Consider the following 26,587-nt stretch of genomic DNA (forward strand, 5'->3'; position numbering starts at 1 on the left):
CTAGCTGTAGGAAAATCTGGAATCCCAATCAGGTTTTGTATCTGTTGTCGAGGAACTTTTTCTTCTAATTGGACTTCTTTTACTCTACAAATATATAAAAAAACTAAGAGAATAATAAAACTGTTTCAATGCTGCTGTCTGACACAATTTAACTCTGAAAAATGCAAGTACTGTGGTAGTAAAAACTCTTGTTTACATCCTATTACAGCCTAGAAGACTGTAAAAAATCTGGCTACTGGTTCTTATCTGAACATAGATGAAATGGACTTTCTTAATCTTCCATAAACATCAAGTGCAGTAACTGCTTTCTATCAAATATTGGCTCTTTTCACACAGTAGATACATTGTAAATTTAAAAGCTTGCTGACATTTGGTTGTAACTTAACATGAAAAGTGCCTAATCATGTCAAGGTATTAGAGACACTAAAAACTTACCTGTGATGACTGGACTCTAGCAGTAGATTGTCTGGTGGGAGAGCGTTTAGATCTGGAGGAAGGATTAGCTGTATAAACATTACGTGTTGTATCAGGAACATGGTTAATTGGTGGAAGAGGAGATTTATTGGAAAGTTTATTAGGATTGGATAATGCTCCAGCAGTTCGAATTTTTCTCATTTGAATTCCCGTTTCCTCCTCTTCTTGTCTTCTGAGAATTTCTTTAAGCTTCTTGTTGACTTTATAAGCTTCATGGAGAAGTTCTTCAGTGTCCTCCTCGGTAAGCTCCACTGTTTCTAATTTCTCTATCAAAGTGTCAGGATCAGCTAGATCATCTGCTGTTATTTCTGGATGAATCGGATCCTCTCTTGAGTTAGTTTGTGATTTCCTGCCATTTCCACTCATCTTATTACTTATGGACATTTTTTTTTTGTCTGTGGTTCTGTCAAATAAACAGATAAGTTTAAGTCCTAGCCCAATACGAGTAAGGATGGCAATGGCTTTAGCTATCCAATATTGTTGTTACACTTATGAATTAGCAAAATGATCATAAACTAAAGCCTATCTACAATAGGCCTAAATCTTAATAATTAATGGCAAGCATAGCTGAATTCAGATATTTTTTCTTTGGGAGTGATACAGAGGGACTCACGGCTAGTTTTAACATGTCTGCTGTAAAGGAAATGATACAATTTGAACTTTTTAATATTTGATATAGCATGTCCTATCGTCCTATCCTATTTCCACTCTCTATTGAGTTGTACATGAAAAATATAAAGTCAACTGCTCAACTCTATTTTTCTGCACGTTTATTCACATTTCAGAGGCCATCTTTTATCAAAGCGTGCTCAACTTATGACAAAATACTTACTACTGGACAATTTCCATTTGATATTCAACTTATATAGGAAGAAATAAGAAAGGAAGATTCTATAATGTTTACTGTTTACAGTTAGAAGTGAAAAAAACTATCGTCTACCTCTAAAGCGTCATTCGCAACGAGATCAATAAAGGGAAATAACTCTTGTTAAGAAAAGTAGAACAGATTGTCCAGCCCGAAAACGTCTATGGTATTCTGAAGTACGTCACTGTTCCCGTCAATTCTCAACATTCAAATAAACATTATTAATTAAACATTGAACAGAATAAACCTTAAGGACTTTAGATGATAAATAAAAAATCATTTTGAAATTAAATTTTAAATTTTTATTTTGCAATGATGATCGGATACTGATTTTCTCCAATCGTTTGACTAAAACTCGTCTAAATATTTACTGTATTTTTTATTGTAAATATTTCTGCGATTAGTTCTTATTTTTGGAATTTCACCCCTTTCTCCCACAATTCAAATAAACCGTACGCTCACCGTGTAAGTTCAGACCCTGTTCAGGCCAAATTAAAGGCAGGTGTCTCTCCGAGGCGAGGCCCGAGGGGGGTCGAACCCTAGTACCATAGCGCTGACAGACTTCAAGAAGCCAACGGATTTCAGATGGCCTGAGATAAAAAACAAAAACAAAGCGTTATAATATAGTTTAGTAACCAAGCTAGGCTACCATTATATACGTAGCAGACACCTTCACTGGGCCTATAAATTGAAGTCATAAGACTGTATCCAGTTAACAGCTATAAAGTTTTAAATAACAAATATACCATATATACTTTGAAAAGCAGGCACCTCTACTTTAAATTGAAGCATTTAACCGCTACAAAGCTTTTTAAAAACCAATATACTGTTTTTACATTTAAAAGGAGGCACCTTCACTTTAAATTGAAAGTCATTAGAAAGAGATCGATAATCGATACTGAAATAAGAAGTAAATCATGTTGTAAGAAAGTATAATAGAAAACAACTAGCCTCGAATTAACATAATAACAATAGGCTGGATATCCTTTCTTAATTCCCAGATTATCGGATCAGTCCAGTCAGTCACTTGAACGTTGCCCGATTACCAGCGATATTAGTTCACAGTAATCCGTCTAATGAACATAAACTCGTGTATATAGACCTTGGTTATTTTGAATGAACGTATTCCATCGACATTGAAAGGTAAGGAACTTTTATTACTGACAACCTTCATAATATAAATGAGTGTTTCATTATCTTCAAGATCTGTTTAAATTTGACTATTATTATGTATTGCACGACACCTTTGGTTCTTGGTTGTAAATTTGTTCTGTCATTTTCAAAAAGTTCCCTTTTTTTACAAATAATTTATTCTCACAGTTAAGAATTTATTTCAACCTATATAGACAACCCAAGACTCTCAGAACTATATTTCATGTTGTAATAATTGGCAAAATCAGATTCCTAAACCATATTGAAACGCAAATATTTAGAAGACGTTATGAAAAAGGAAACAGCCATGTAGCTCTTAGTTATCAATTTATATTTAATTTTCAGACAAGAATGAGTTCTTTACGATCCTCAGTCAGGCCAGCCAGCAGCAAACAGAAATGGGGGACAATTTTAAAGCCTGAGTTTGGACTAGGATATCAGAATGTAACTAAGTATGAATTAGATCAAATTGTTGATAGACTTTATTATGTGCCGACTCCAAGACAACCACTTCATATCAGGAATAATAAAAGAATGACAGGGACAGAATTCCAGGCAATGGTAGGTGTCTTTGATCTTCTTTTATTATACATATATTTATGGTGGTGAATGGACGTTATTTATTGGTTATTCTTACAGATTTAGAATATTGGCTTCAACATAATAGCTCAATTCTTGTTGAAAATTAACCTCCCCCAAGGATCCAACTTTAAAATGATATTATGTGCCTATGTTTTTATTGTTTATCAACACAAGTAAATATTTATCATTAGGACTACTATTTAGAAGGTGATATTCGAAATCTCTTAAATATAATCGGTAAAATAAAGTTTGATAACTCTTACTGCCACTTAGGTCCAAGTCTATTAGAGTCCAGGTATATATCTAATACTAATAGATGAATTGCGACATCCATTCTGATTTTCTATTCCGGAATTGACATAATTAGAAATGTCGTGTTGGTTGCGTGTTAGAAAGACGTTTGTATACTAGCTCTACGCTGTCCTGGTTACAACACAAAACAAAACATTCAAACAAAACACAATAAATCGTAACAAAGAATAAAAACATTGTTTAAAACACAACCGAGGTGTAAGGGGATTAAGAGGTTGAAGGTTGAAGGATTGGTTCACAAACTGGGGCTTGGTATTTGGAAACAATAATTTCATTAGGCATCCGGTACTGTCTTTATTTTTCTTTTTCGTCTTCAATAGCCCAAACAGGTGTAGAAAAATAGGATGTAAAACTCCACTTCATTTCATTTCTTATTAATGAATCAATTATTATTATTATTATGATCATTATCATCATCATCATCATCATCATTATTATTCTGATTATCAATTCCTTTCATTTCAGATGGATAGGCTAACAGATACCGAGAATGTCAAGATACCAGATAGTGACAGAAGAATAGAATCTTCTATTTATAAAGATATGGGCGTGGTTTCATCTTATGCTTGGCAAGGATACAATTAAATCAGCAATACCACAGTGAAAATCTGCAGCAAATAAAAAATAAGACTGTTTACGATTAAATTGTTATGTCTTTAATGGGCTTTAATACTGTTAACCTGGAAACTGGAAACGATACGCCCACTAACTAGCAATGTATTTCTAATGCTTGAAACATGGACATCAAATGTTATTGTTAGCACTAGAAGATATTTTCATTTTTAATGCAGGAAATTAGGACGATATTTTTGATATTTCAATGTTTGTGTATTTACTGTACTGTGTTCTGTTACTTGCTTTTAATAAATGTTTTGTTTTAAATAATTCCATAGCTCTGTAGTCTTTTCATTCTCACGACCTCGAAACTCGGGCAGGAATTTTCAACCCAATGTCCAATGAATGACTGTCATTCATTCTATCCTCCAACGACCCCACTCCAAATCACGACGCTTTAATTTGTGTTGGAAACGACTCTGGAAGTATAAGTGCAGGAGTGTGTGTGTATCTATTAAAAAATATCTACGTCAAACGAATATTGGTCTCTAAGTACATGTATTTATTAGCTGACAGACTTTTCAGAATGAATATCGGACATTGCGTTGCTCTAAAATACACACAAACAAAAGTTCCTGCAATTCTGGTAAACTCTTCTGGTCAGGGCAGATAATTTTTACTGCATGCAGACACATCGAAGTCCGATTTTCATACAATATACCATCCGGGTAGCCGAGGCTGATCAGCCCCTAAATGGTAAAGCGAATTTCCCCCACAAGGAGTTGAGTAAAAACTTCGCGATATAACGATGGGACTCTTTCTGACGGGTATTTTCGTGAGAAAAAATCTTGCTCTAATTGTCTTAACGTTTAATATACAATAATAATACAACAGTTCACCAGTAATATACAAATAGTACAAACTATACAAAATTATTCATTATATACATCAAACCAAATAGTTAATTCTAAAGGGTTGGGTGAGGGGTGAAAATCCATGAAGGCATGTCGGTGACATGTTTTCAACTTAAAAGCTAAGACGTGTAAAACTGCTCTATTTTCTTCAAATCCACAAAGATGAAGCAGTTTAAAATTCCAAAAGTAACGAAATGACCGGAAAACCATGCCCTCTGTGAGGTGGTTTCGATGACTCTCTCCCGCCCAGTCCCTAACCGTTCACGCATCTACAACGTCATATACATTATATTAATACTTACACTATTATTATGATTGGTACGATGGTATTACTAAATATATATAAATGCATGATATGATATCTGTATATATACTAGTAAACCATGAACCGAGCATATATATAAATAAATAGATTCCTAGTCCCCAACCTCCTGAACTCCACGTACCCCTTATTATATTTTTACCTCTGCTAACATGACGAACTGGGAAGCTTTACAGTGAACAGGGCCAATAAAACTCAAGATTTAAACAGGTATAGTATTTTAATTGGACTAATAAAATAAGTGGAATAAAATAAATAGATTTTTGGAAAACTAGCCCCTGGATATTGCGAATAAGTGTGGACCTCGTTCATAATCTGTAATGGTTGATACAGTTTACAGAAGTATATGAATTGCTAGCCGAAAACACTATTTTTAAAACATGCATTAAGGTTCTCCCAGGGGTATTTGGGGCCCAGATTAGGAACCAGGAATATAAATAATATTAATATTTACAACACCCTATTACTCGGGTTAATCACAGTCATCTTGGAAATGGTTCTCCATATTATTATATTATATTGTCTAGTGTTCACTCATTCATATCTCTTACTTAGCATTCAAACAATTATTGCAAGAACCACACAAAACTGCAGTTCTGTTCTACCCTACCATATCCGGAGGAGCGCTTATGTATTGGACAAAGCTTTCTCAGACCATCGTCAAAAAACCCCCAAACATTTTGACTACAGAGAACTACCATTGCCACAGATTTAAACACGATAATTTCGTATTCTCGAAAACAGCTAGCCTCTTGACTTCGGTTCTCGTCCCACGATTGTACATGTATTAAGATGTACCGTTAACAAGGCATCATGTTATCTTGAAGAGTGAGCATGTCTGCATCGCAAGCGACTCCTCCTACGACTAAGCGAGAAATCAGGTACATCTTTTGTTCGTATTGTCCCATTCATTTACATTCGTTAACGAGAGCGCACCTGTTCCTATTGTCTCATACACTCCATTTATATTCCCACACTCATCAACTCTTGGAGTAAGTCTGTATTATGTCTTCCATCCAATCGTGGTAAAACGATGTTCTTGTAAATACACTGGGATATCCGGAAGTTTGGCAACCACTGACCCCCCATGACGTCACACCTACCAAATAGTAATACCCTCGTCTCGAACAAACTAATGGTCCACCGGAATCGCCCTAAAATAACAACAATAAATGATTAAGAAAACATTCACACCGAATTCTTTGGGAATTGGCCCAAATTCTCAAGTACATTTTGGCACAATTCATTTCAATATATCAGTTGTCCAAATAGAAAAAGGAAAGAGACGCGGTTATTTGTTGAATGTCTCACAACGTATATTCATGTACTAGATGTTAAAAATACAAGGGGGATATGTCTGATCTAGGATACAGAATCTTAAAGAATTATTGAATTGAAGTAGCAGATAGAATTGAATATTAGTCTTAGAACCACTACAAGTTTTACAAATGCCAATAAGTCAGTGTATCCCTAGAACAGTAACGCCATTGGGCGGCTATACTTCTGTGACTGTGGACTGAGAAATATTGACAATCAAAACTAAGACTTTTCATCTGATTTTGTCTTCGGTGAATGATTCGCTTCAGACAGAACATGTTCAACTACTTTTGCAATGCAGCAGATCTATAGACTATTAGTGACATAATGACGAAAGCAGCAATGTGCCCCGATGCTGTTTGCACATGTATAGGCTTGCAACTTTCAGACATTCTCTACAAACATAGAATATTATGTTTTATGCAATGCAGCTGCATTCGGACGCGTTTATATTTGACAAGATGGAAATAGCTGGCCCGTAGTCAGACTTGATTGTTCGGAGTTGTAATGGGGTATGGTGTTAATTTGCAGTAATGAACTGGGACGGTTGTCAGAATTTTTTCAGGGGGACAATCTATTTTTTGCCCCCCTATAGCTATGGGCCTCGGACATAGTTTCCTCATGCTGTAGGTTAGACAGGGATATAAATTGTAAGGATGTTTCGTTAACATCGAAAGCAATGATATAATTTTGTGGCTGAAATGTGATGAAACAGTCTCAAAATTTATAATAAGGTAACAAAATCATGGGTGAATTTCTTCTTACGAGTCTTGCAAAGAGAGCCATAACATAATGCGGCAGCAATGGCGAAAGCTTGGCAAAAGCGAACCGGCTATTGATAGAGCCAAGTCCCGCCCCGTAGCCTTGCTCCATTGCCCATTCCTTCTGAATACATTCCGAGTTCTACTGAAGCTCAAAGTACATCATGACAGGACTAACATTTCAGTCAAGATGAACAAGAATTTCAATTTAGGAGAGATTAGATTTCAACGCGTGAGATTAAATTCCAATGTGTAAGCTTATATTCCAATGTTTGGGCTTAATCCCAATGTGTGAGATTAATTCCAATGTTTGAGCTTGAATTTCAAAAATCAGAAAGCTCGTGTAGGAATGATTTACAGTTTCATGAACGATGTTTTCTTCCGTCTGTATAGATTCAACTTGGAAGAGCTCAAACTTTGTCAAAGAAAAGCTCAAATTTCTGAGCCTGGGCTTAAATTTAAACGTACAAGGGCTCGTATTTGAAACTGGAGAAACGGTTAACTCATGAATAATGTCTTCTCCAGTCTTGATAGATTCTCATTTCATCACATTTCATTGAGGCCACAAAGCGACAAGTACTACATCAATACACCAAATATCATCTCTCACCGATGCGGCGGAGTAAAAGACTAAGTTATACTTACTTCATTAATAATATTAATTATTTACAACAAATGTACAACATAAAGGTACTAAACGTCAATAGACATTGATTGCATTGGCATCATGCAACGGTTAGGAATAAAGAACTATATAAGGTGATGGACTATATCTACTCAACAACATTTATTATTAGAACTATCTGAAAGGGTTTACTATACTAACTTTACTGGAATGGAACCATCTTCACAATGTCAAGCTATAACTTCGTCTTATATCTTGACTACAATAGCCACAGTCACGGAAGTATGTTAATGCAGTGATTTGGTTTGATTGTATGTTAGCGAATACAGCCAATCAGAGTCATCAACAAAGAGCCTGTAAGCTTTAAGCCATGTTTCAGTCTTTCTTACTAGGGATCTGAATGGCTGTATTTGCTGGCGTACAATCCAATTAAATTGCTGCATTCCTGGACCCAAAGAAAGACGACTATTGCAGTCAAGGTGTAAGGCATAGTTCGTAATAGCTTGACATTGTGAAGATGGGATGGAACTAATATACTACTCTTGCAACAAGAAATAAAGAAAGATACAACTACAAAGATCATCGTGTTAATTCTATCGTTATTCATCCAACAGTGCCTTCATCTTTTGTGACTCTAGTCTGTGAGAGTTCCACCACTTTGCACTACCGTGTTAATTCCAATGCATTTCCAGATTGGAAGCTGATGTTAGAACTTAGTGAAATCTAAGAGACTCATCCGTTTTAAGTGTTAAACTAATAGACAAGCATTCATTCCGCATAACTGCTCCGATCAGGCACAATTCCCTGTGACCTTGAAGGAATGATCTTGACCTTTGATCAGTTAAGTTAAAAAAAAATCCCATTTACAAACCGTTATCTGTACAAAATCTAAGAAAAAACTAAAACTTTATGAACAAATCTTACGTAAAATTTGACGAGGTGACGCCCAAGGGAGGAGGACTTACAAAAGACTAGATGAAGAAGAACAAATACAATAATGATCAAGGCTACTTATCTCTTGATAAAAACTCACACGAAAACTCTTATCAAATTAAGAAAAATGTGATAAAAACGTGGTACTTACGTTGCAGGCACCAATGTCTCCATTACCAACACATATATGGGAGTTAAGAATGCGTTTCCAACCCCACCGAGCGGCACAAGCATTATTTTTCCGGACAGTAACCTTCAGCTCCTGAAGAACGCCTTGAGCATGGAATTCTGAAAATCCAACAAGAAATTGTCTCCAACATATTCAATACTTTACCTGACGATGTATAGTCAATATTTCGCCGATAGAACTCGAGCACGAGTCAGCATCACGTCAATCATCTGATGACACTCCAGATCAGCATGTTACCTTGTGTGTTGATGATTCTCCAGAAGCGTCATTCTATACATGTATACATACAATCCGCATTACCATGTTACAACTAGCCCATTACCAGTTACAGTTACGATACAACATGGTTCAATTACCATTACCAATACACGTTATTACCATTACTCGAATACACCGTTACCATCACTCGAATACACCGTTACCATTATAATATGGTACAAACATTATCACATGATAAATACACCAATACGGGACGATGCTAATAATGACAATATTGATGCAACACGAAATGTATCCCGATAATACTGACTCTATCAGGCCTCCAGACGTGTTATACGGATTCGATGTCATGGTTCACATCAGTATAACACGTTGGAAGAACTGGTAGTCCCAGAGTTGTCGGGCTAATTAAAATGATACAACTCATCATTTAAAACAATACAAAACAACTCAAATTCGGCTAATTTTGGAAACTATGAGATCAAGACTTAATACTAGCTAATGCTTTCCCCGAACAGACTCTGTATTGGGCCCCCATGGCATCAGGGCCATTGTAAAAGGACCCCCCCCCCCCCTTTCCTATGTGTGTTTCCAACATCTAGCTTATGGACAGATGAAGACCTTGCAAAAGAAACCCCAGCATTTTTTAATGTGTACACAATACATTTACGACGATAGTGCACTAAAAGCAAGCATATGACAACATAAAAAGCGAGAAAACGTGAAATCCTATCTTATTGGTTGGCTTTTATCAAATTCTTAAAACATTTAAAAGAAACAGAAACTCTTTGACAAATGCAACAAAGCAAGATGTGCAAAGGTGATTTATAACATTCGAGCTCAGCTACTTACGCGAGGAATATTTTGCCAATTTAGAAAATCAAAAATGTGTTTACCTTGTACCAAGATTAATAGGTGAATGAATATATGTTTGCTTACTACAAGTGTGCTTGGTTAAAACTCACCGATACCCAATATTAGAGGAAAAAGGGTGACTTACTCACCAAAATGAGTTAAAATTGTTAATAGGTTAGAGTGAAAAAAGTGATTACTAACTATCAAGTGATGTGACATTCAGGTGCTTGGACCCTTATTACCTGTGCTCAATGTACTAGTGGAGTGTCACAGAGTCTTACGCCTCAATGTTCTGAATCCTATTGGAAACATAGATTATATATTTTAATATTTCTGATTGAAAAAGCCACAATGGCTACGAATGGAAATTACTAGTTCAAGAAGGAAAAAAAAAACTGATCTGTGATTAGCTGTCAGGACTCCGTTTCAATACCAAGAGCATCTTATAGTCGTGATCTATCAATTTAGACTGTGACGCGTGGCCTTAGTAGTACCTCGAAATACCCTTATACACCACAAGGGTGACAGGCGTCCAATGTCCGACCACAGCCCAAATGTTTGGTATGTGTCTTTTTACTTTCCATTTAGTTTCTTCGTTGTCAATTTTTCTTCAATGACAGTTGCATCTTGATTTTAGATTAACGGTTGAGAATATTGTTTTTGTTTTCACCATTGAGCACAGGCTGTAAGGGTAAGCGAGTGAGTGAGTGAGAGAATGAAAATAAAAGCCCAAACCAGGAAGATACTGTAGAGTATAGAGGATATATAGATAGCTAAATGATACAGGGGTCGCTACCCGTCATCATTTCCCGTCATCACCATCACACTCGGGTTACAATGCCTGGAAAATATCTTACTAAACAACATGGTTAATAACATTTCAATTGCAACTGGATGGTAGCCAACATCAGGCCGACTTTCAGAAGCACTGCTCATGGAATCAGAATTTTTCAGACGTCAATCCAACTCGCTACCGACTAAGCTATTCCTGTCACTAAAAACAGTGTTCAAGCCCAGTGTCAGAGGGAAGTATTGACGTTTACAAAGCCATCAAGGAGATATTGATATTGCCAGACACGGACACAGATATGTGATGGTTCAGTGTCATTTATAGCGGTTAGAAGCCAGATTCCGAAGCACTGGGTCAATCATAGGATCTTTCAATGTACCAGTATCTGATTGAAACTGACGAGCTCTACTCTGATGCACGTTAGTGACTGAGAGCTGAAATTTGCCATTGACGCCCTTGCTGAATTTGGATGAATGGGTGTAAGGGGCATGTCTCAATGTTTGAATCCTTGGAGTCCCATTTGTCACTGAATTAAAGTGTGCCACTAAGGCTTCTTCAGCAAGGCCTTGAAGTAATACTGTCCATTTGCTCAAACACACATATAAATCAACTGCATATCTACAGAGAGCAAATTAAACTGAGAAACTGGTTGACAAAGGCTTGCTTAGTAGTCTCCAATGTCACATTTAGTAAAGAAATGGAAAATATTAAAGAAAAAAGAGGAGAAATTCACATCTATTTTTATGGAATATCTCACCTCTCTGGTATATAGACGTACCTTTCGTTTCACCCCACCCCATAATCCAACACGAGTCTTCCGGTTGAAAGTTGGCATCCCGTTCGGGTAAACAAACATGGCGGATATACAATCCGGAAACGTCTACCGCTTTATCTAACCTCATCATAGCGATATCATTAGGATAGTTACCACCATTTACAAACTCGGGATGCTGAAAGGTTAAATAGTGGATGATATCTTTACAAAATTAATGTACAAATGACAGGTGTGGTGACACGTTTGTGATAAAAACTTCCCAAACATTTCGTTTGAAAATAAAATCGGGTTCATTTTCAAATATCAGGACTTAAAACGTATAGAAAGCTTGAGAAATGAATTGTAATAAACTATAAAACTTACCCTAACGATCAAGTCTACCTCTCTTTGTAATTGAGCACCGGCATTACCAGCATGAGTTTCACCAAGTATAGCTCTCCAATCTGATGCCTTCTCAAACTGGGACCTGTAATTCAAAAGTCATTTGTCCTTAGCCGAATTTCTTCTCCAATTTTTACTCTGAGATTAAAAAAGATATATCCAACATATCGCACCATTAAAAGTATGTGCTTAACCTGAAGGTACTTGATTCAATAACTGATGGTTGTACCATGGCACATCGTCCTTCAAAGAATAATAAAAGCTATTTAATTTGGTCAAACAGTTTCTTTTTATCTTTGCGGTAGCGAGACGAAGAGCAGTTTGCATTGGTTGATATCAGATCCACTGAAACAACACACCACTATCAGCTGATAACGCTTTTCGACTTGTGAAAACTTGAAACCGATAAGACACTTAACAATAAAAAACTTACCCAAAAACACAATGAGCGGCTGTTACTACCCATTGAGGATGAACCAAGGTGCCCCCACAGACATGTCTATTAGCCCATGTCAGTCGTAACGATGCTACCCACGGCCAACGACCACCGTGAGATGGGGTACCACCAACTATCATCTTTGAAACAGCCACACCACATTCTGTAATAGAGAAATTGGGATTTAACAATACTTGCTTCGTGTTCCAATGAAGTCCAGGAACGAAACCTCAGAGGTCAAGCATTCCACTGTTAATATTTGAACCAACGTTCCCACTCATGGTTCTACTTAATGTTGAAACATATACCAAGCTTTCATCCCGGTGCGGAAGAAAGGAAAAAAACTAAACGGTTAATGTTTAAACTTTAATGCTGTAATAACGCGGACCGCAGAGTAAGCTCCGCAGACATTGTAATTGTATATTATTTGTAAAACTGCAGTATTATTATAGACTCTTTATGTAACGGAAAACTTTTATTGACAAACAGCCATTTGAACGCGGACTGCAGAGTGAGCACCCAATGTCAGTAATAGGGAGATTTTGAATTTAGGAATTATATTTTCGTTTGACCCCGCGACCAGCTCTTACGATTTCTCAACTACCAAACCATCAGTTCCGATATCAGTAAGCTGGAAGCTGGCGTTAACCTGCCATCTAACATACACTTTTACAACGGACTAGTAGTATTAAAAGGACTAGGCTACTTGTAGGTTTATGGGTTGATTGGATTATACAGGATATATAGTAATGACACCAGGTAGTAATCTACTGTTAGTTGAGTTTAAATGAACTGTTTGGAGTTTATTGGTGATTATTGTAAGATTATTGTAACTGTGTGATATTTGGTTTCTATTTCTACAATTTACTATTGACTAGTATTTACTATTTACAGTCGGCATGTCACTGATGATGTACAAAGTGCATGTTTGATGTTGTTATTTTAAATACAAACTGATACCGTGTCAATATAAAGGGCATTGAGAAAGTTTTAAGGTGGCTTTGAGGGTTAGCTTTTAAATAACAGCTGTGAGATAACATTTTCTCTCACTGTGTGTAATTTTGTAGGTTTTGTACAGAATGCATGTTTGATGTTGTTACTTTAAAGACATACTGATATCTTGTCAATGTCAAAGGGCAATGAGAAGGTTTTAAAGAGTAAATATATGACTTGTTTAATTAGTTGAATCACGGCCAAGGTAATTGTTGGTTGTCGCTAATCATGATTTTGCATACTGTAATCTACTTAATTCTAGGGCGGGACACTATCTTATGATATACCGAGTAAGCTATGTAATTCAACTAGTTTCATTGTATCTAAAGGGGCTCTCACACCAAAGCGATTACCAGTTGCATATAGTTGTGAATAATCAAAGTAATCATGAGCTCCCAACGCAACTCACGCGTTCGAAACTTATGACCGCTATTCTTATTTTCAACTATACAAAACCGGTGATCGCTATGATGTGATGGCCCTTTAGATGTAAAGAAACTAGTTGAATAACATCTGAAGAATGTTGCTCTAAATTCAATACAAATTCTCCCAATGGATGTTTTTCTGTTTTATTTTTAATTGACAGAGCCAACAGTTTGTTGAAGTTTAGACAACTATTGATCATCCAGGGTTTTACCAGCATTGGTTTACTTTGATCTTATAATAATGAATAATTGTTTAATTCAGGGTTTTTCGTCTAGGATTCTTGATCGATTGCACGGACACCCTTTTCTTTATAAATCCTTACTATTGCCACCTTTCCCCTATATAAATCTTTCGATTTCGTCATCTTATCCTAAGTTTTCCCTGCAATCTGTTTCGAGTCGAAGAATATAACCTGACCGAATAAAACGACGTAAGTCCTAATTGTTCAAAAGTTTTATGCTAGACTACAAAGCTTCTCATTACCCTCCAAAAATTCCAAACTTATCCCCTTTGCGAGTAATTAACCCTAAGTAGAAAATCCCTGATTTAAATCAACTGTTCCCTTTAACTACGCCAGTTCTTGCTTGACATTTTAAAGATATGACCCAGCTTTCATCTTTTAGCGTTTAAGTTATATATTTATACGACTTGGAAGGGCGTTCAGTAAACAGTTTTCAGAGAAAAATTCATTACTTTTGGAATTTGGTAAATGTAACAGAAACATTTGTGTCGCTTATTTCAGACCTCAGTATTTAACATTCACAGTCAAAGGTATTCCAGACCTAAATATTTGGAATGTTTGTATATGATGAAAGCATGACTAATAACATCTTAAGCTTTCGAGGACCTTCAGCAAGTATTCAGCATCTATCTTGAATTAAAGGACGTAGCCTGGTGTCTGTGGACACTATTTCCGCTTTCCGCTGTATTTTACTTCCGGTTTGTTGGTCGTGATTTACATCGTTACCTAAGCAGACACTTTCTTCGCATTTCGTTGTATTTTACTTCCGGTTTGTCGGTCGTGGTTAATATCGTTACCTAAGCAGACACTGTTTTGTGCATTTCGTTGTATTTTATTTCCGGTTTGTCGGCTGTGATTCTATATTGTTACCTACCATGTCAAGGCGTATTTTTATCTAAATCCTCAATTTCTTTTTTGGCGTAGGCTAGAATAAGAGATGTCAGTGGTTCGCCATTTAAAGCTACACTCTCTCCGCTATTTTTGTGCAAACTTTGGAAACGTAATACTTATCGACATACTACGCGAATCCTCGGGATTATCATCGATTCTGGAAAGTTAAATCTTTGAATTTCCAAACACTGCTTCACCCTCAAAACTGCCATTGAATCTGGCTAAAAGTGTAACCCACAAAAAAGTCAAGATGTACTTTAAGTAAAGCCGTAGATATATTTGTATTTGAAGGAACTTACACTATCATGTGAAATATGTATGATTTTCAAAGAAAAAAAAAGACAATACTTTTACGTATTTGTCAATTCTGTTTAGTTTCACACATTATTCCGTCGTGAATCACGTTCAACAATCTACAGACTCGCGTTGAAAGATTTAATTTAACTGATTTTTTTGGTTTAAAAAATGTTTCTATATGGGTGGGAAAAATAAAGTTTTGGGAATATATCTTGGGAAGTAAACGGGTATTGTTGAAGAACAAAAACATCTCTTTTCATGCAATTCCTTTGGACTTTACTGTTAGTTTCTTTTCTGAACACATGTTGGAATTTTGGCATCCTGTAAAACTTATCAGTATAAAATCCCACGTTCGTTCACAATAAAAAATAAATTGATATATTACCAAATGTTATAAAGTTATCCTTTCTCCAATTTCCTCGTAGAATGTACATACAATTTCTCAAAATGGAGCGTTTTTGACTTCAATAATTACTTAGTTTTATGGATTAATCAGATTATACAGGGATTCTGTTGTAATAACACCGGGTAAGTCTGCTAAAAAAATTTGAATCTCATTTTCACATAATTTTCACCAAAGTGCACAGATCTGCACTATTGTACCAGTGAAAACTATCTCTGTGTTGTATCTCATTACAATTGAGATGAAACAAATTTGGACGAAACGAAAAAAAAATATATTCCCATTCTACAAGATTAAAGAGAATTTAAAATGGAGGATTTCTGAGGAAGTATAACTTAATTCATTGTTTAAATTGATTCTAATTCAAAGAATAACAACGACAATTTTTGACAATTTTGAAATAATTGAAAAAACGGGAATAAGTTCAATGTTATTTTAACGTAAACCAAAAGTACGACAGGGGATTATTTGTTGTAGCGTAGTATTATTTAACAAGGGGCTGTAACTCTCAAATATATCTTACTAATCAAACAATCATTTAAATCAATTTTGGCAGAAACAGCCCTGTCAAAAAAATCTCATGGCCATTTTGTATTGATTTTAAAAAGGTCAAGCGGGTTTATTGATCGGCTAAATTATAAAGATTATAAGTGATTAAGACTTTGTGGTTGAAGTTTCAGAAAAGGGACTAAAAGCAAGTTTAACCTTACACCTGACAATTAATAGGAATATAGCCTACTTATCAGGAAGGACATTCTAGTTTGGATAGTTTGATACAAGATTCTGTACAGAAAACAGATTTGATAGTTCGGAGGGGCAATGGGGTATGGTGGTGTTAAGTTGCAGTAATGGAATTGGTTTGTTGGTTGGTCGTATATCAGGGGAGCAATCCATTTTTGGGGGGTGACATTACCCCCTCCTCCACACACCCATCCCCTCCCCCTTGTAGCTACGAGCCTGGCCGAAAACGTACTGTATTGCCGTAATTATAACCTTCGTACGGTGCAAAAGGATTCCGTTTTTAAAAATAAAACCCCCTTTTAAAAACTGTCGTAAGTCCGTCGTCAAATGGAAAGTAACTCTCTATTTCGTCTTGAACAGCCACATTTTAAAACATTAGAGAAGAAACATTTACGGCGACTGTTAAACCGAGTCTATTTACAAAGATTTAAACAGACACCATTCTAGCAAACTTTTCTGATATATTTTTCAGTATTGAGCGAGAATTCGACACATTTTAAATGTAAAAACTATTGCAAGTCAATACCACCAGACACACTGCGACCAGATGACAAGCACACCAGAAATAATTCATGTAACATCATGTTGTTTAGAGTAACAGAACGCTGCCAAATATCGCTGTCTGTACAATGCATGGTAAAAAGCAACTGCGCATGACGATATTTCTCCACTTCCGACAAATGACCTTGAATAAGTCATCTTACCTTTATATTCCAGTCGACCCAGTCTTAAATTGATTCAGATAATCCGGGAAAGATTAAAGCCATGGACAAGCTGGTAAATTTGTATCCTGTCTGTACAATGCATGGTAAAAAGCAACTGCGCATGACGATATTTCTCCACTTCCGACAAATGACCTTGAATAAGTCATCTTACCTTTATATTCCAGTCGACCCAGTCTTAAATTGATTCAGATAATCCGGGAAAGATTAAAGCCATGGACAAGCTGGTAAATTCGTATCCTTGTAAAATATCGTTCTTTCTTTCCCTCTTGCTTTCATATTATAGTGCCAGTAACGTCATTATTCAACTTTACAGATGTACATGTAATTACATATTATAGATACATAATGGATACATCTTTTCAGAAGCATTTTACCCAACATTTTGTTGCGATGAATCATTTTGGTCGAGACATTTACCAAGGATCAAACCAAATTTAGTTTATCTCTCAAAAGTGATGACAAAGCTTCAGAGGCGGAGCCAGGGTTATGTCCGAGAGGCGGCGAGGGGCGAGATATCTGAGATTTGCCCGAAAAACATGCTTTCGGGGCTGCGAGGGGCTCCACCACTGCAAAGCTTAATTGATAATCATCAAGGACAGCAAAGAATACACTTAATACCTTAGGGCTACGAAATACGCATTTGACAAAATACAGACTGAAACTAGCTCACTCGAAAGGAAAGACGTACACAGTCAATACATATTTTTTTCTGGACGACAATAGCATTGATGTAATGTTAAATTTGGCGAAACCTTGAACTATGAAAGTGTAGAATTTTAACAAGTTGACAGTAGTTGGTTTATAGTCGATGTGACGACGTTCTAGAAGTTGACTGCTATTATATTGATGAGAGTTTCACAAAGACTCTCAATGTAGTTTTACAGAACACTCTTCCTTTTACACTACATTGCTAAATACATTCAGACAATGTAAAACTCAGCGTCAAATGCAACTAGCTTATTCCATGTCAAGGTCAAAATGAAATTCGACAGACTCAGACATGTAAAGCCTTTTCGGTACAAGTTCTGAATAAAAACTCCTTTTGGATCTTCTGTGTAAATGGGTGAATCTGAACCTAACTTTAACGCCATGCATGCATTCAGGAGGTTGCCTTTTTGGGACACTGGGTATTTCATTTCATTTTAGACCCATGGTAATGAAAGATATTCCAAAAGTGCTCAAATTTACTAACACCATAAACCTGCACCATTCAAATAGAAAACCATATCCAGATGTATTAATTGCTTTTTCAAGCAAACTGACTTATGAATTGCCGTTTTGATAAAGTGCGGAGAATTTCTCAGCTATTCTACTTGTGCCAAAACAAGACTTGCCGTAACATTCCCGTAATGTGGGGGAATATGCTGAAAATATGTTGAATATTGCCGAATGTATAGTTGGTAAATATTTACACCCTTACATATTGACCGAACATAATCCCTCTTGAAAACCCGATCAAATAAAGAGATATACACGGATTATAGACCTGCAAAATTCATTCACGGAAATTACCGAAGGTTCCCGAAGAGGCTAGACAGAGATATTAAAGACATACCTGAAACAATTTCTACAACTGGAATTCACTGTTCAATGGAAAAAGACACATAGAAATAGACATTGGGCGAGGTCCAAGTAAACTTGTTTTGAAATTGTTCTAGCTGTATGATAATAAAGGATAAAAGAGGGGGTTTTAGACAGATATGTCAAAGCCTTGGCGGATACCAACAAAAGTCATTCTTTAGCCAATATATCTACGTGTTGACTTGTCAATAGGTTTATGTATGAAGGTCTTACGAACTCGACCAGACATTACTAGATAATCCTTAAGGATCAGTGTATTTGCCTGGTCAGCGACTGGTAAGAATGACGAAGATGGCTTGAGCCTTCAATGTCACATTGCCATCTAGTTGGAATAGCTGACCTATTCAGTTAATTACTTAGACTAAAGTATTAAGGTGTTTATAAAGTTGATAGATCTTTAAACTTTGAGGCGGAAATCTACTTGACTCACGTCCAAAGGATGTCAGACGGTATATTTCAACGAGGTGTTGGGTTCTGACCTTAATTAAAATTGAATTATACGTCGTCATTTTTGCATTTGATTTCGCTGATGAAGAAAAACAACACATGAGCTGATGCATTTAAGTGAACCATGATGTGACATTAACGTGTCCAACTTTATAAATGATCTGGAGTAACACGTTTTAAACTTGAGCACAGGAGAGGCTGCTCAAAACCCAATCAATGTTTTTATTCCTTCAAAATTTGAAATATATAGAAGACTTTTAGGGTTTTCAAGATTACAGGAAAAGTGGTTCCACGTATGATGTTCACGATCTAGTGTGTCGTATTTGAACGTTAATTTGGACTACCATAATCAGCTGACAGAAACAAATTCTGACTGCAGACAACTGTCATATCTATTATAGCTACTTAGACTGGACCTGATATTTCGGATGACCTAAAACAATGTCCCATTCAATATTTCTATATTGAATTTTCTTGCTATTTGACTTAATTATAAAACGTAATTATAAGTGTTGTTTAAACTGAATTAATCTAATCTGTAGACAATTAGAACATGATAGCAGATTGTTGCTATTCTTGGATATTTAGACTTTGTTGTGTCATTAGTGTTCCCAAAATATCTCGCAATCTGTGTCGTTGTAGCTTAAGGTCTACGGGAGAATGTCGGCTACAAAACGCCTCTCAAACAGAAAAGAAAAATGCACGTCTCTTATGTTTTGGGATTCAAACAATGCCAATGTATTTCTGATCGTTATAATGAACTGGGAATCGTTCTCTTCTGGGTATGAAATAAATGTTCCTGGCATACAGTGTGTAGCGAGGGAGTGAACGATTAGATGGGTTAGGGTTAAAACTTAAAACGAAACATCCAAGATCACTAAATTGCAAACTGTTGGACTTATAGTTACCCCCACCCTTTATACAATGAAGTCTTGGTACCCCCCTTCGTCAGCCAGAAACACCCAAGTCTCCAGTGAATGTTTTACCGTGGACATATTTAAATGTTTAAATTTCAAACATATTTCATGGACAAAGTTTAATATATCGCTGATTATACAACTATACATTTTAAAAATAGACTCGGGGGCTTCTCAGGTAGCCCTGTGGTACTTACATGTACCGCCTCGCCCTAGTTACCCAAGGTTGGAGCCGGAGATCTAGATCTTAAATCAGATTTCCTTTGGCAAGGATTGATCTAATGAAGAACAACGTGACGGAGTATGTGTGAAAATCTATTTCATTTCGAATATCCTACATATTTTATTGTCTGTCTGTGATAATACAGACCGATATTTGCCAGCATCTTCACAATGTCAAGCTATTACGAACTGTGTCTAATACCTTGACATCAATAGCCACTTTTCTTACATCACTGAGGTTTGTAAATACAAGATTTGATTGGATTAAAGCCTACGCTAGCGAATACAGCCAATCAGAGCCCTCGAAAGAAAGTATGTAAACATTATGGCGTATTCATTACAGGCTTTAGGGCGGGATCTCTATTAAGCTAGCCTATATTCGCTAGCATACAACCCATTCAAATCGCTGAATTAAAAAACTTCAATGATAAGGTGACTAATAATGTCAAGGTATAAGACGCAGTTCGTAATACCTTGACATTGTGAAGATGATTCTATAGTCGATGTTACAATCTGATGGAGTCTGGTGAAGCGAGAGAAATGATGTCCAAAATAATTGTCAAAACCAATATTAACACGCTGTCTTCCAACACAATATCGACTGTTTTTATAACATAATATAAACATATCACAAATATTTTCATGAGGGTTAATATCAACGCAAATATTAATCTTTTATACACCATTCAGAGACAATGTGAGCATTGTATCACTTTCAAAATCTCTTTTTCAACAAGTTGCTATTAAAAATGTGAGTATTGTGATTTCTTATAGCAACAGTATCAAACTCAAAATCTCTTTTTCGTGCTATTTAATGCTTAATGTCAATGTCGTTAAATAGTTGAATCGGCAGAGGATACACTTCTGTGTATCATTTCTGAATTTAATTCCTACAACTGGTTCGTTTACAATTTCATAAAGTTGAAGGAGTTAAAATTTATTTCATGCATGATTGACGAAATATATAAAAGTAAGTTATTCCATGCCTTGACAATATTATTCCATTCAGAATATGGGTGTGCAAAATACCTAGATTCTCCAGTTTTAGAGATCAAAAACGAACTTTAAAAGTTTATTAGTTGTTACTTTCATTATATTGTTACGATCGTCGTTGGCACAGTTTCATAATGTGTACTTTGGCATGTTAAGTATCATACAATTTTATAAGTTTTAAAGATTTAAAGCGTTGAAGAGACAAGTGTTTGGCAAAAATTTCATTCTACGTACAAGCTATGTGTACATACGCTTAGACTATGTACCATTTCGAAAATGTTGAGGGTAGCTATTAAACAGTTTCGAAACGCAAACCGTGAACAAGACGACAGATGTGTTCTAATAAATAGTTTATGTGTACAGGAACCTATTCATTCCAATTTCTGTCAGATGTCAGCGGTCGTCATAAATACCTAGTTTTAGTGGAATTGCAAGATCTACGGACGTATGACTGAAAATTGGTATAGTGCAAGTCAATGCTAAAATCCGTACAAGCAAAACAATTCCAATCCAAAAATCTCGTCTATAGCATGACAAAATCGGGAGCAATCCCCTACAACAGATACAAGTTTCAAAATACGTCATCAGATTTTATAAAGTTAGGACACACTCCCATTTAAAGTCAATGATAAAAAACATTCTAATCGCACGTTTTAACTGTTATAGTAGTCGATTTTGTGTATTTATTAAGATTGGACTTGAAAGGAATTAATTGAATCTATAAATATTGAACATTCGACACATTGTAGATATCAAGATAGGCGTACAAGCCTGTGGGTGGAGGGTTGTTGCCCGATATTTTTCGGAGAATTTTCCTACGTCGATGGATATCAATATCAATGCAAATATTTTATGGACCTTCTCGCTTCGATGAGTTAAAAATGTCTGTTCTTAAAACCTTAGCCAATTAAACTGAATTCCTTGTTTTCCCTCACAGTAATAATGATTCATGTAGTATTTGTTACCAGGGTGAAAAATAAGTCACTTTTAGATACCTTAGGCGCCTGTGATATTCCCAGGGACGTACTGAGCAGCTCCTGAACCTCCGACCAATGGATTTCCCCACCCCTGAAGAACCTGATACCAGATAGAAATTAGACCGGAACGTCGTTGAATTAGTCATATCATCAAATTACACTGAGTTCATTTGTGAAAATAATGAATAAAAGTACACTAAGTAGAGAACCCTGTTTTACCCCATGATGGCCGTGATTTATTCTATGTCACTGTTGTCAATACACATTCAGATCTGATCTTCTATTGATCTGCTTACATGATTTTGTAGGCTACACTTCTGCACTGCAATTTACGACAATAGACTACTATTTTCAATTTCAACTGTTGGTGGATCTTAAAGTACATTGTCGGTTGCATACAGGTGTTTTTTCTATGTCTACACTGCGAAAAAAAACCTTTTGAAATACAAGATAAAGGCGAAAGAAAAAACTTGATCTAGCAACTAATGAAATGATCAAATAAATACCAAGGTTTAAATCCGAATTAGAAAATAATTCAGATGTTTTCTTGTTTGCTTTAGAAGCTATTTTGGGTCATTAAAATCTTGACTTGACTTTACAGACAGATTCGACTTTTTTTTCTGTTTTCTCCAGTTTTTATGCAAGTTTGGACGTTTACTTTAGCAAGCTTGTTCTCTAACTAAACGTGACCTGTGATACAGTTTCAAGTTCAGTAAATTTGGATTTACTGTTTTTTCTTGTTTTCCTAACGACTTACAAGTGATCTTTACCGTTTTTATTCGTTTTGTAAATATGGCGAGAAAATGGCAATCTTTAAAAGAAGACAAAATGATAGAAATGAAACGAAGAGTCAACCATATTAACCTATATCAGTAACTTTAGCAGGGGATTTGGTTCAATTGACTTAATTATGGCTGAAAAATTGAAATAATCTCTATAGCTCGTGTTTATCAGAAAGGGTTATAGTCAAAACAGACATTTGGCAAAAATGATCTAACAATATAACAATTCTGACTGGCGGAGCCAAGGGGAGGGGGAGGGGTGGGTGGAAATCTGGAACACGATATCGATCATCGTAACCCTAGTGTTTTTCTATAGTAAATTTGTGACAATTGGATGTTGGGGGTCAGGTAATGGCCAGGATGAAGGTGTTTGTATATTAAGAGAAGAGTGGAGAAGACTCTATAGACATAATTGAACAGTCATCAATAACACATGGTAATAAAATAGCCCGACAAATCTGGCTATGCCCTACAATACAATCTAAAAATGGATCGGAGCAACTGCCATAAATTATATTTTATGTCTTGTCCTAAACGTGCCAATATCACGTCCGAGGAGTGGGTAGGTCCTGATTCGTCGGGCACTTAACAGTACATTCGAGGGGTATGGGCTTTCCCCTTCTTCGTAAAACTCCGTAAGTTTAGCCTACCCCTAGACTGTATTTTGGTCCTGTGTGGGACATATAGCGACGTTGTATAATATCCGCCAATGTCTTGATGATTACAAAGTTTGACTTTTGTCATGGAGGAAATTCTCACAAAATTGCCATCCAAGAATTGATCGTAGAAACTATAAACGTGCCGTTATCACGTCTGTATATCACGTCAGAGGAACTGGTTAGGGTCAGATTTTTCGGGCTAAGGAACTGGGTAGGGTCAAATTTGTCTGACTAGGGACGGGTAGGATCTGATTTGTCGAGCTAAGGAACGGGTAGAAACTGATTTGTCAGGCTAAAATACTGGGTAGGACTATATTTATTGGGCTAAGGTACGGGTAGGAACTGATTTGTCGGGCTAGTGAACGGCTAGGAACTGATTTGTCAGGCTAAAATACTGGGTAGGACCAGATTTGTTGGGCTAAGGAACGGGTAGGACCAGATTTGTTGGGCTAAGGAATGGGTCGGACCAGATTTGTTGAGCTAAGGAATGGGTAGGTCCAGATTTGTTGGGCTAAGGAATGGGTAGGACCATATTTGTTGGGTTAAGGAACGGGTAGGACCAGATTTGTTGGGCTAAGGGATGGGTAGGACCAGATTTGTTGGGTTAAGGAATGGGTAGGACCAGATTTATCGGGCTAAGGAACGGGTAGGACCATATTTGTTGGGCTAAGGAATGGGTAGGACCATATTTGTTGGGCTAAGGAATAGGTAGGACCATATTTGTTGGGCTAAGGAATGTTTAGGACCATATTTGTTGGGCTAAGGAATAGGTAGGACCATATTTGTTGGGCTAGGGAATAGGTAGGACCAGATTTGTTGGGCTAAGGAACGGGTAGGAGCAAATTTGTTGGGCTAAGGAATGGGCAGTACCAGATTAGACCGACCAAGGAAAAGGTAGGGCCAGATTAGACCGACCTAGGAACGGGTAGGTCCTGATTTGTCGGGCTAAGTCTTCTTGTGATTACTCTTGTCAATATTTCCTCTCGATTTCTCTATCTTTCACTCAGTATCCACAGCTAATATTGTATCAAGCCTGTGTTTTATTGGGCATATTATACACAGGTAAACGTTTACTAACGTAATTAAACTGTGAAAGGTAAACTTGGACAACAAATCGATCATTCACTCTTTGAATAATATCCACATTTTGTTTGAGAAAATGCAGGCGAGGCTATTTCTAAAGTTTAGATTTAAATATTTCAAAGAGAAAATTGAATACAAGAAGAAAGAAATATAATGGTAAAATGAGCGAATTGAGAGATTATAAAATGAAAAGAAATTTAGGTCCTATTTTCGGCATCTGATCGGGGTAATAAGGCGGGAACGCCATGCAGTATGCTATGATGGGAATTTTGCCTGGACAGTGGCATCAGTCTACTCTTTTTCAATTTCCAGATTTCCAGACCATGCATATTTTTACGATTATAATGTTCTTTTTCGCTTTTTTGAAAAATTGTATATACATCTGTTTGTTAGCAATCGGTGCAACTCTCTGCAATGACTTTGTATATCGCGTTCGAGAAATGGATAAGGCTATTCCTTAATTTCAATCTTACCTGGGTTATACTTGAACTGGGGCTGCATTGAAGATTTAAATGAAGGCCTGGTTGATGTTTCTATAATTATAGGGCGTCTAGGGGTGGATGGTGGGGGAGGGGGTAACGTTATCGTTGTTGTTTCCGGTAGAGATGATGTTGCGGTCGTCTCTGTGAAATATTGTAATGTAGTGTCCCACTCGTCATTTGAAAGTTTATATTTTGGGTAAACAGTTGTATATCTCCATCTATTCCGGTAAGATGGCGTCCAGCCCGTCTCGACAGGGTCGTGGACGGAAGGAATTATTGCTCTTATAGTTGTAGGTGTTGGTTTGGTTGTAGTCGTAACCGTAGTTGAAGGGGTGGTAGTTGGTAAACTCGTCGTACTCGTAGTTGTGGTTGGTCGACGAGTCGTTGTCGGTCGACGGGTCGTTGTCGTTTGACGAGTCGTTGTCGATCGACGAGTTGTTGTCTTTCGACGAGTTGTTGTCGTAGGAGTTGTATGTCTTACTGGAAGACGCGTAGTCGTAGGCGTAATGCGACTAATCAATGACCAACGCGGCGTAGTTTTCCTCCGTCTGAAATAATGTCGGGTCGTAGATTTAGGTGAGGTAGATTTGGTTTTTTTTCTCCAATGGAAGTGATTATAATGAGGATATCGTCTCCGCACGGGTCGTTGAGTTGTTTTAACATTATATAAGTTACAATCGTCCCATCGAGATTTTGAAGGAACACAATTCGTATATTTCTGAGACCACACATACGAAGGGGGACACGCGGGTAATAAATGAGGCTTCCCATAGCCACAAATGTAGTATTTAGCACAGTTCCGTGGATGCCGGATCCACTGTATTCCCATAGAAGTACATGGATAAATCGGTAAAGTCCTCGACCGATGTCGGTAACACTTTGTAAAATTCCAAAAATAGGCTAACGTTAAAACCATTAAAGTCCATTTCAGTCTTATTTTAAACATTTCTAAAAACATAATTGGTTGATATGATGACCCGCTCAGTCTCTACACTGAACTGGGTAAGATCCACTCGCTACACTATCCCACTAAATGGGAAAGGACACACGATACCACTTCCTAACTCGCTACACTAACCACCTTCTCCCTTCGACAATTGCTACAGTAATGTGGTGGTTAATGGTTTACTCCACGAAAAACCGAGTTAGAGCGATGAGCTGTCAGCCCAGTAAACAAAACGTCAAGCGGCAGTCGAGAGGACCAAGATGTTTTGCTGTGTTTGTTTTTCTTCTGATCTCAAATCAAACAAATATTGTTAATGTGGTTTA

At 36.7% G+C, this 26,587-nt stretch overlaps 3 protein-coding genes across 3 annotated transcripts; 1 reads left to right on the plus strand and 2 right to left on the minus strand.

The window, feature by feature from the left end:
• On the minus strand, positions 1-858 carry LOTGIDRAFT_157954 (hypothetical protein; the record flags this gene model as incomplete). The annotated part of the gene is made up of 2 exons (XM_009050538.1): positions 1-84; positions 436-858. The coding sequence occupies 2 exons, from the start codon at positions 856-858 to the stop codon at positions 1-3; spliced, it is 507 nt and encodes a 168-aa protein (XP_009048786.1).
• Positions 859-2,842: 1,984 nt separating this feature from the next.
• On the plus strand, positions 2,843-3,970 carry LOTGIDRAFT_157955 (hypothetical protein; the record flags this gene model as incomplete). Its single annotated transcript, XM_009050539.1, has 2 exons — positions 2,843-3,052; positions 3,851-3,970. The coding sequence occupies 2 exons, from the start codon at positions 2,843-2,845 to the stop codon at positions 3,968-3,970; spliced, it is 330 nt and encodes a 109-aa protein (XP_009048787.1).
• Positions 3,971-4,973: 1,003 nt separating this feature from the next.
• On the minus strand, positions 4,974-26,264 carry LOTGIDRAFT_157956 (hypothetical protein; the record flags this gene model as incomplete). The annotated part of the gene is made up of 7 exons (XM_009050540.1): positions 4,974-5,123; positions 6,280-6,330; positions 8,964-9,100; positions 11,645-11,816; positions 12,005-12,107; positions 12,456-12,621; positions 25,310-26,264. 7 exons carry the CDS (start codon positions 26,262-26,264, stop codon positions 4,974-4,976), a joined length of 1,734 nt encoding a protein of 577 aa, XP_009048788.1.
• Positions 26,265-26,587: the final 323 nt, after the last annotated feature.

Source organism: Lottia gigantea (genome assembly GCF_000327385.1).
Source record: "Lottia gigantea unplaced genomic scaffold LOTGIsca_15, whole genome shotgun sequence".
In the NCBI taxonomy this organism is placed as follows: Eukaryota; Metazoa; Mollusca; class Gastropoda; family Lottiidae; genus Lottia; species Lottia gigantea.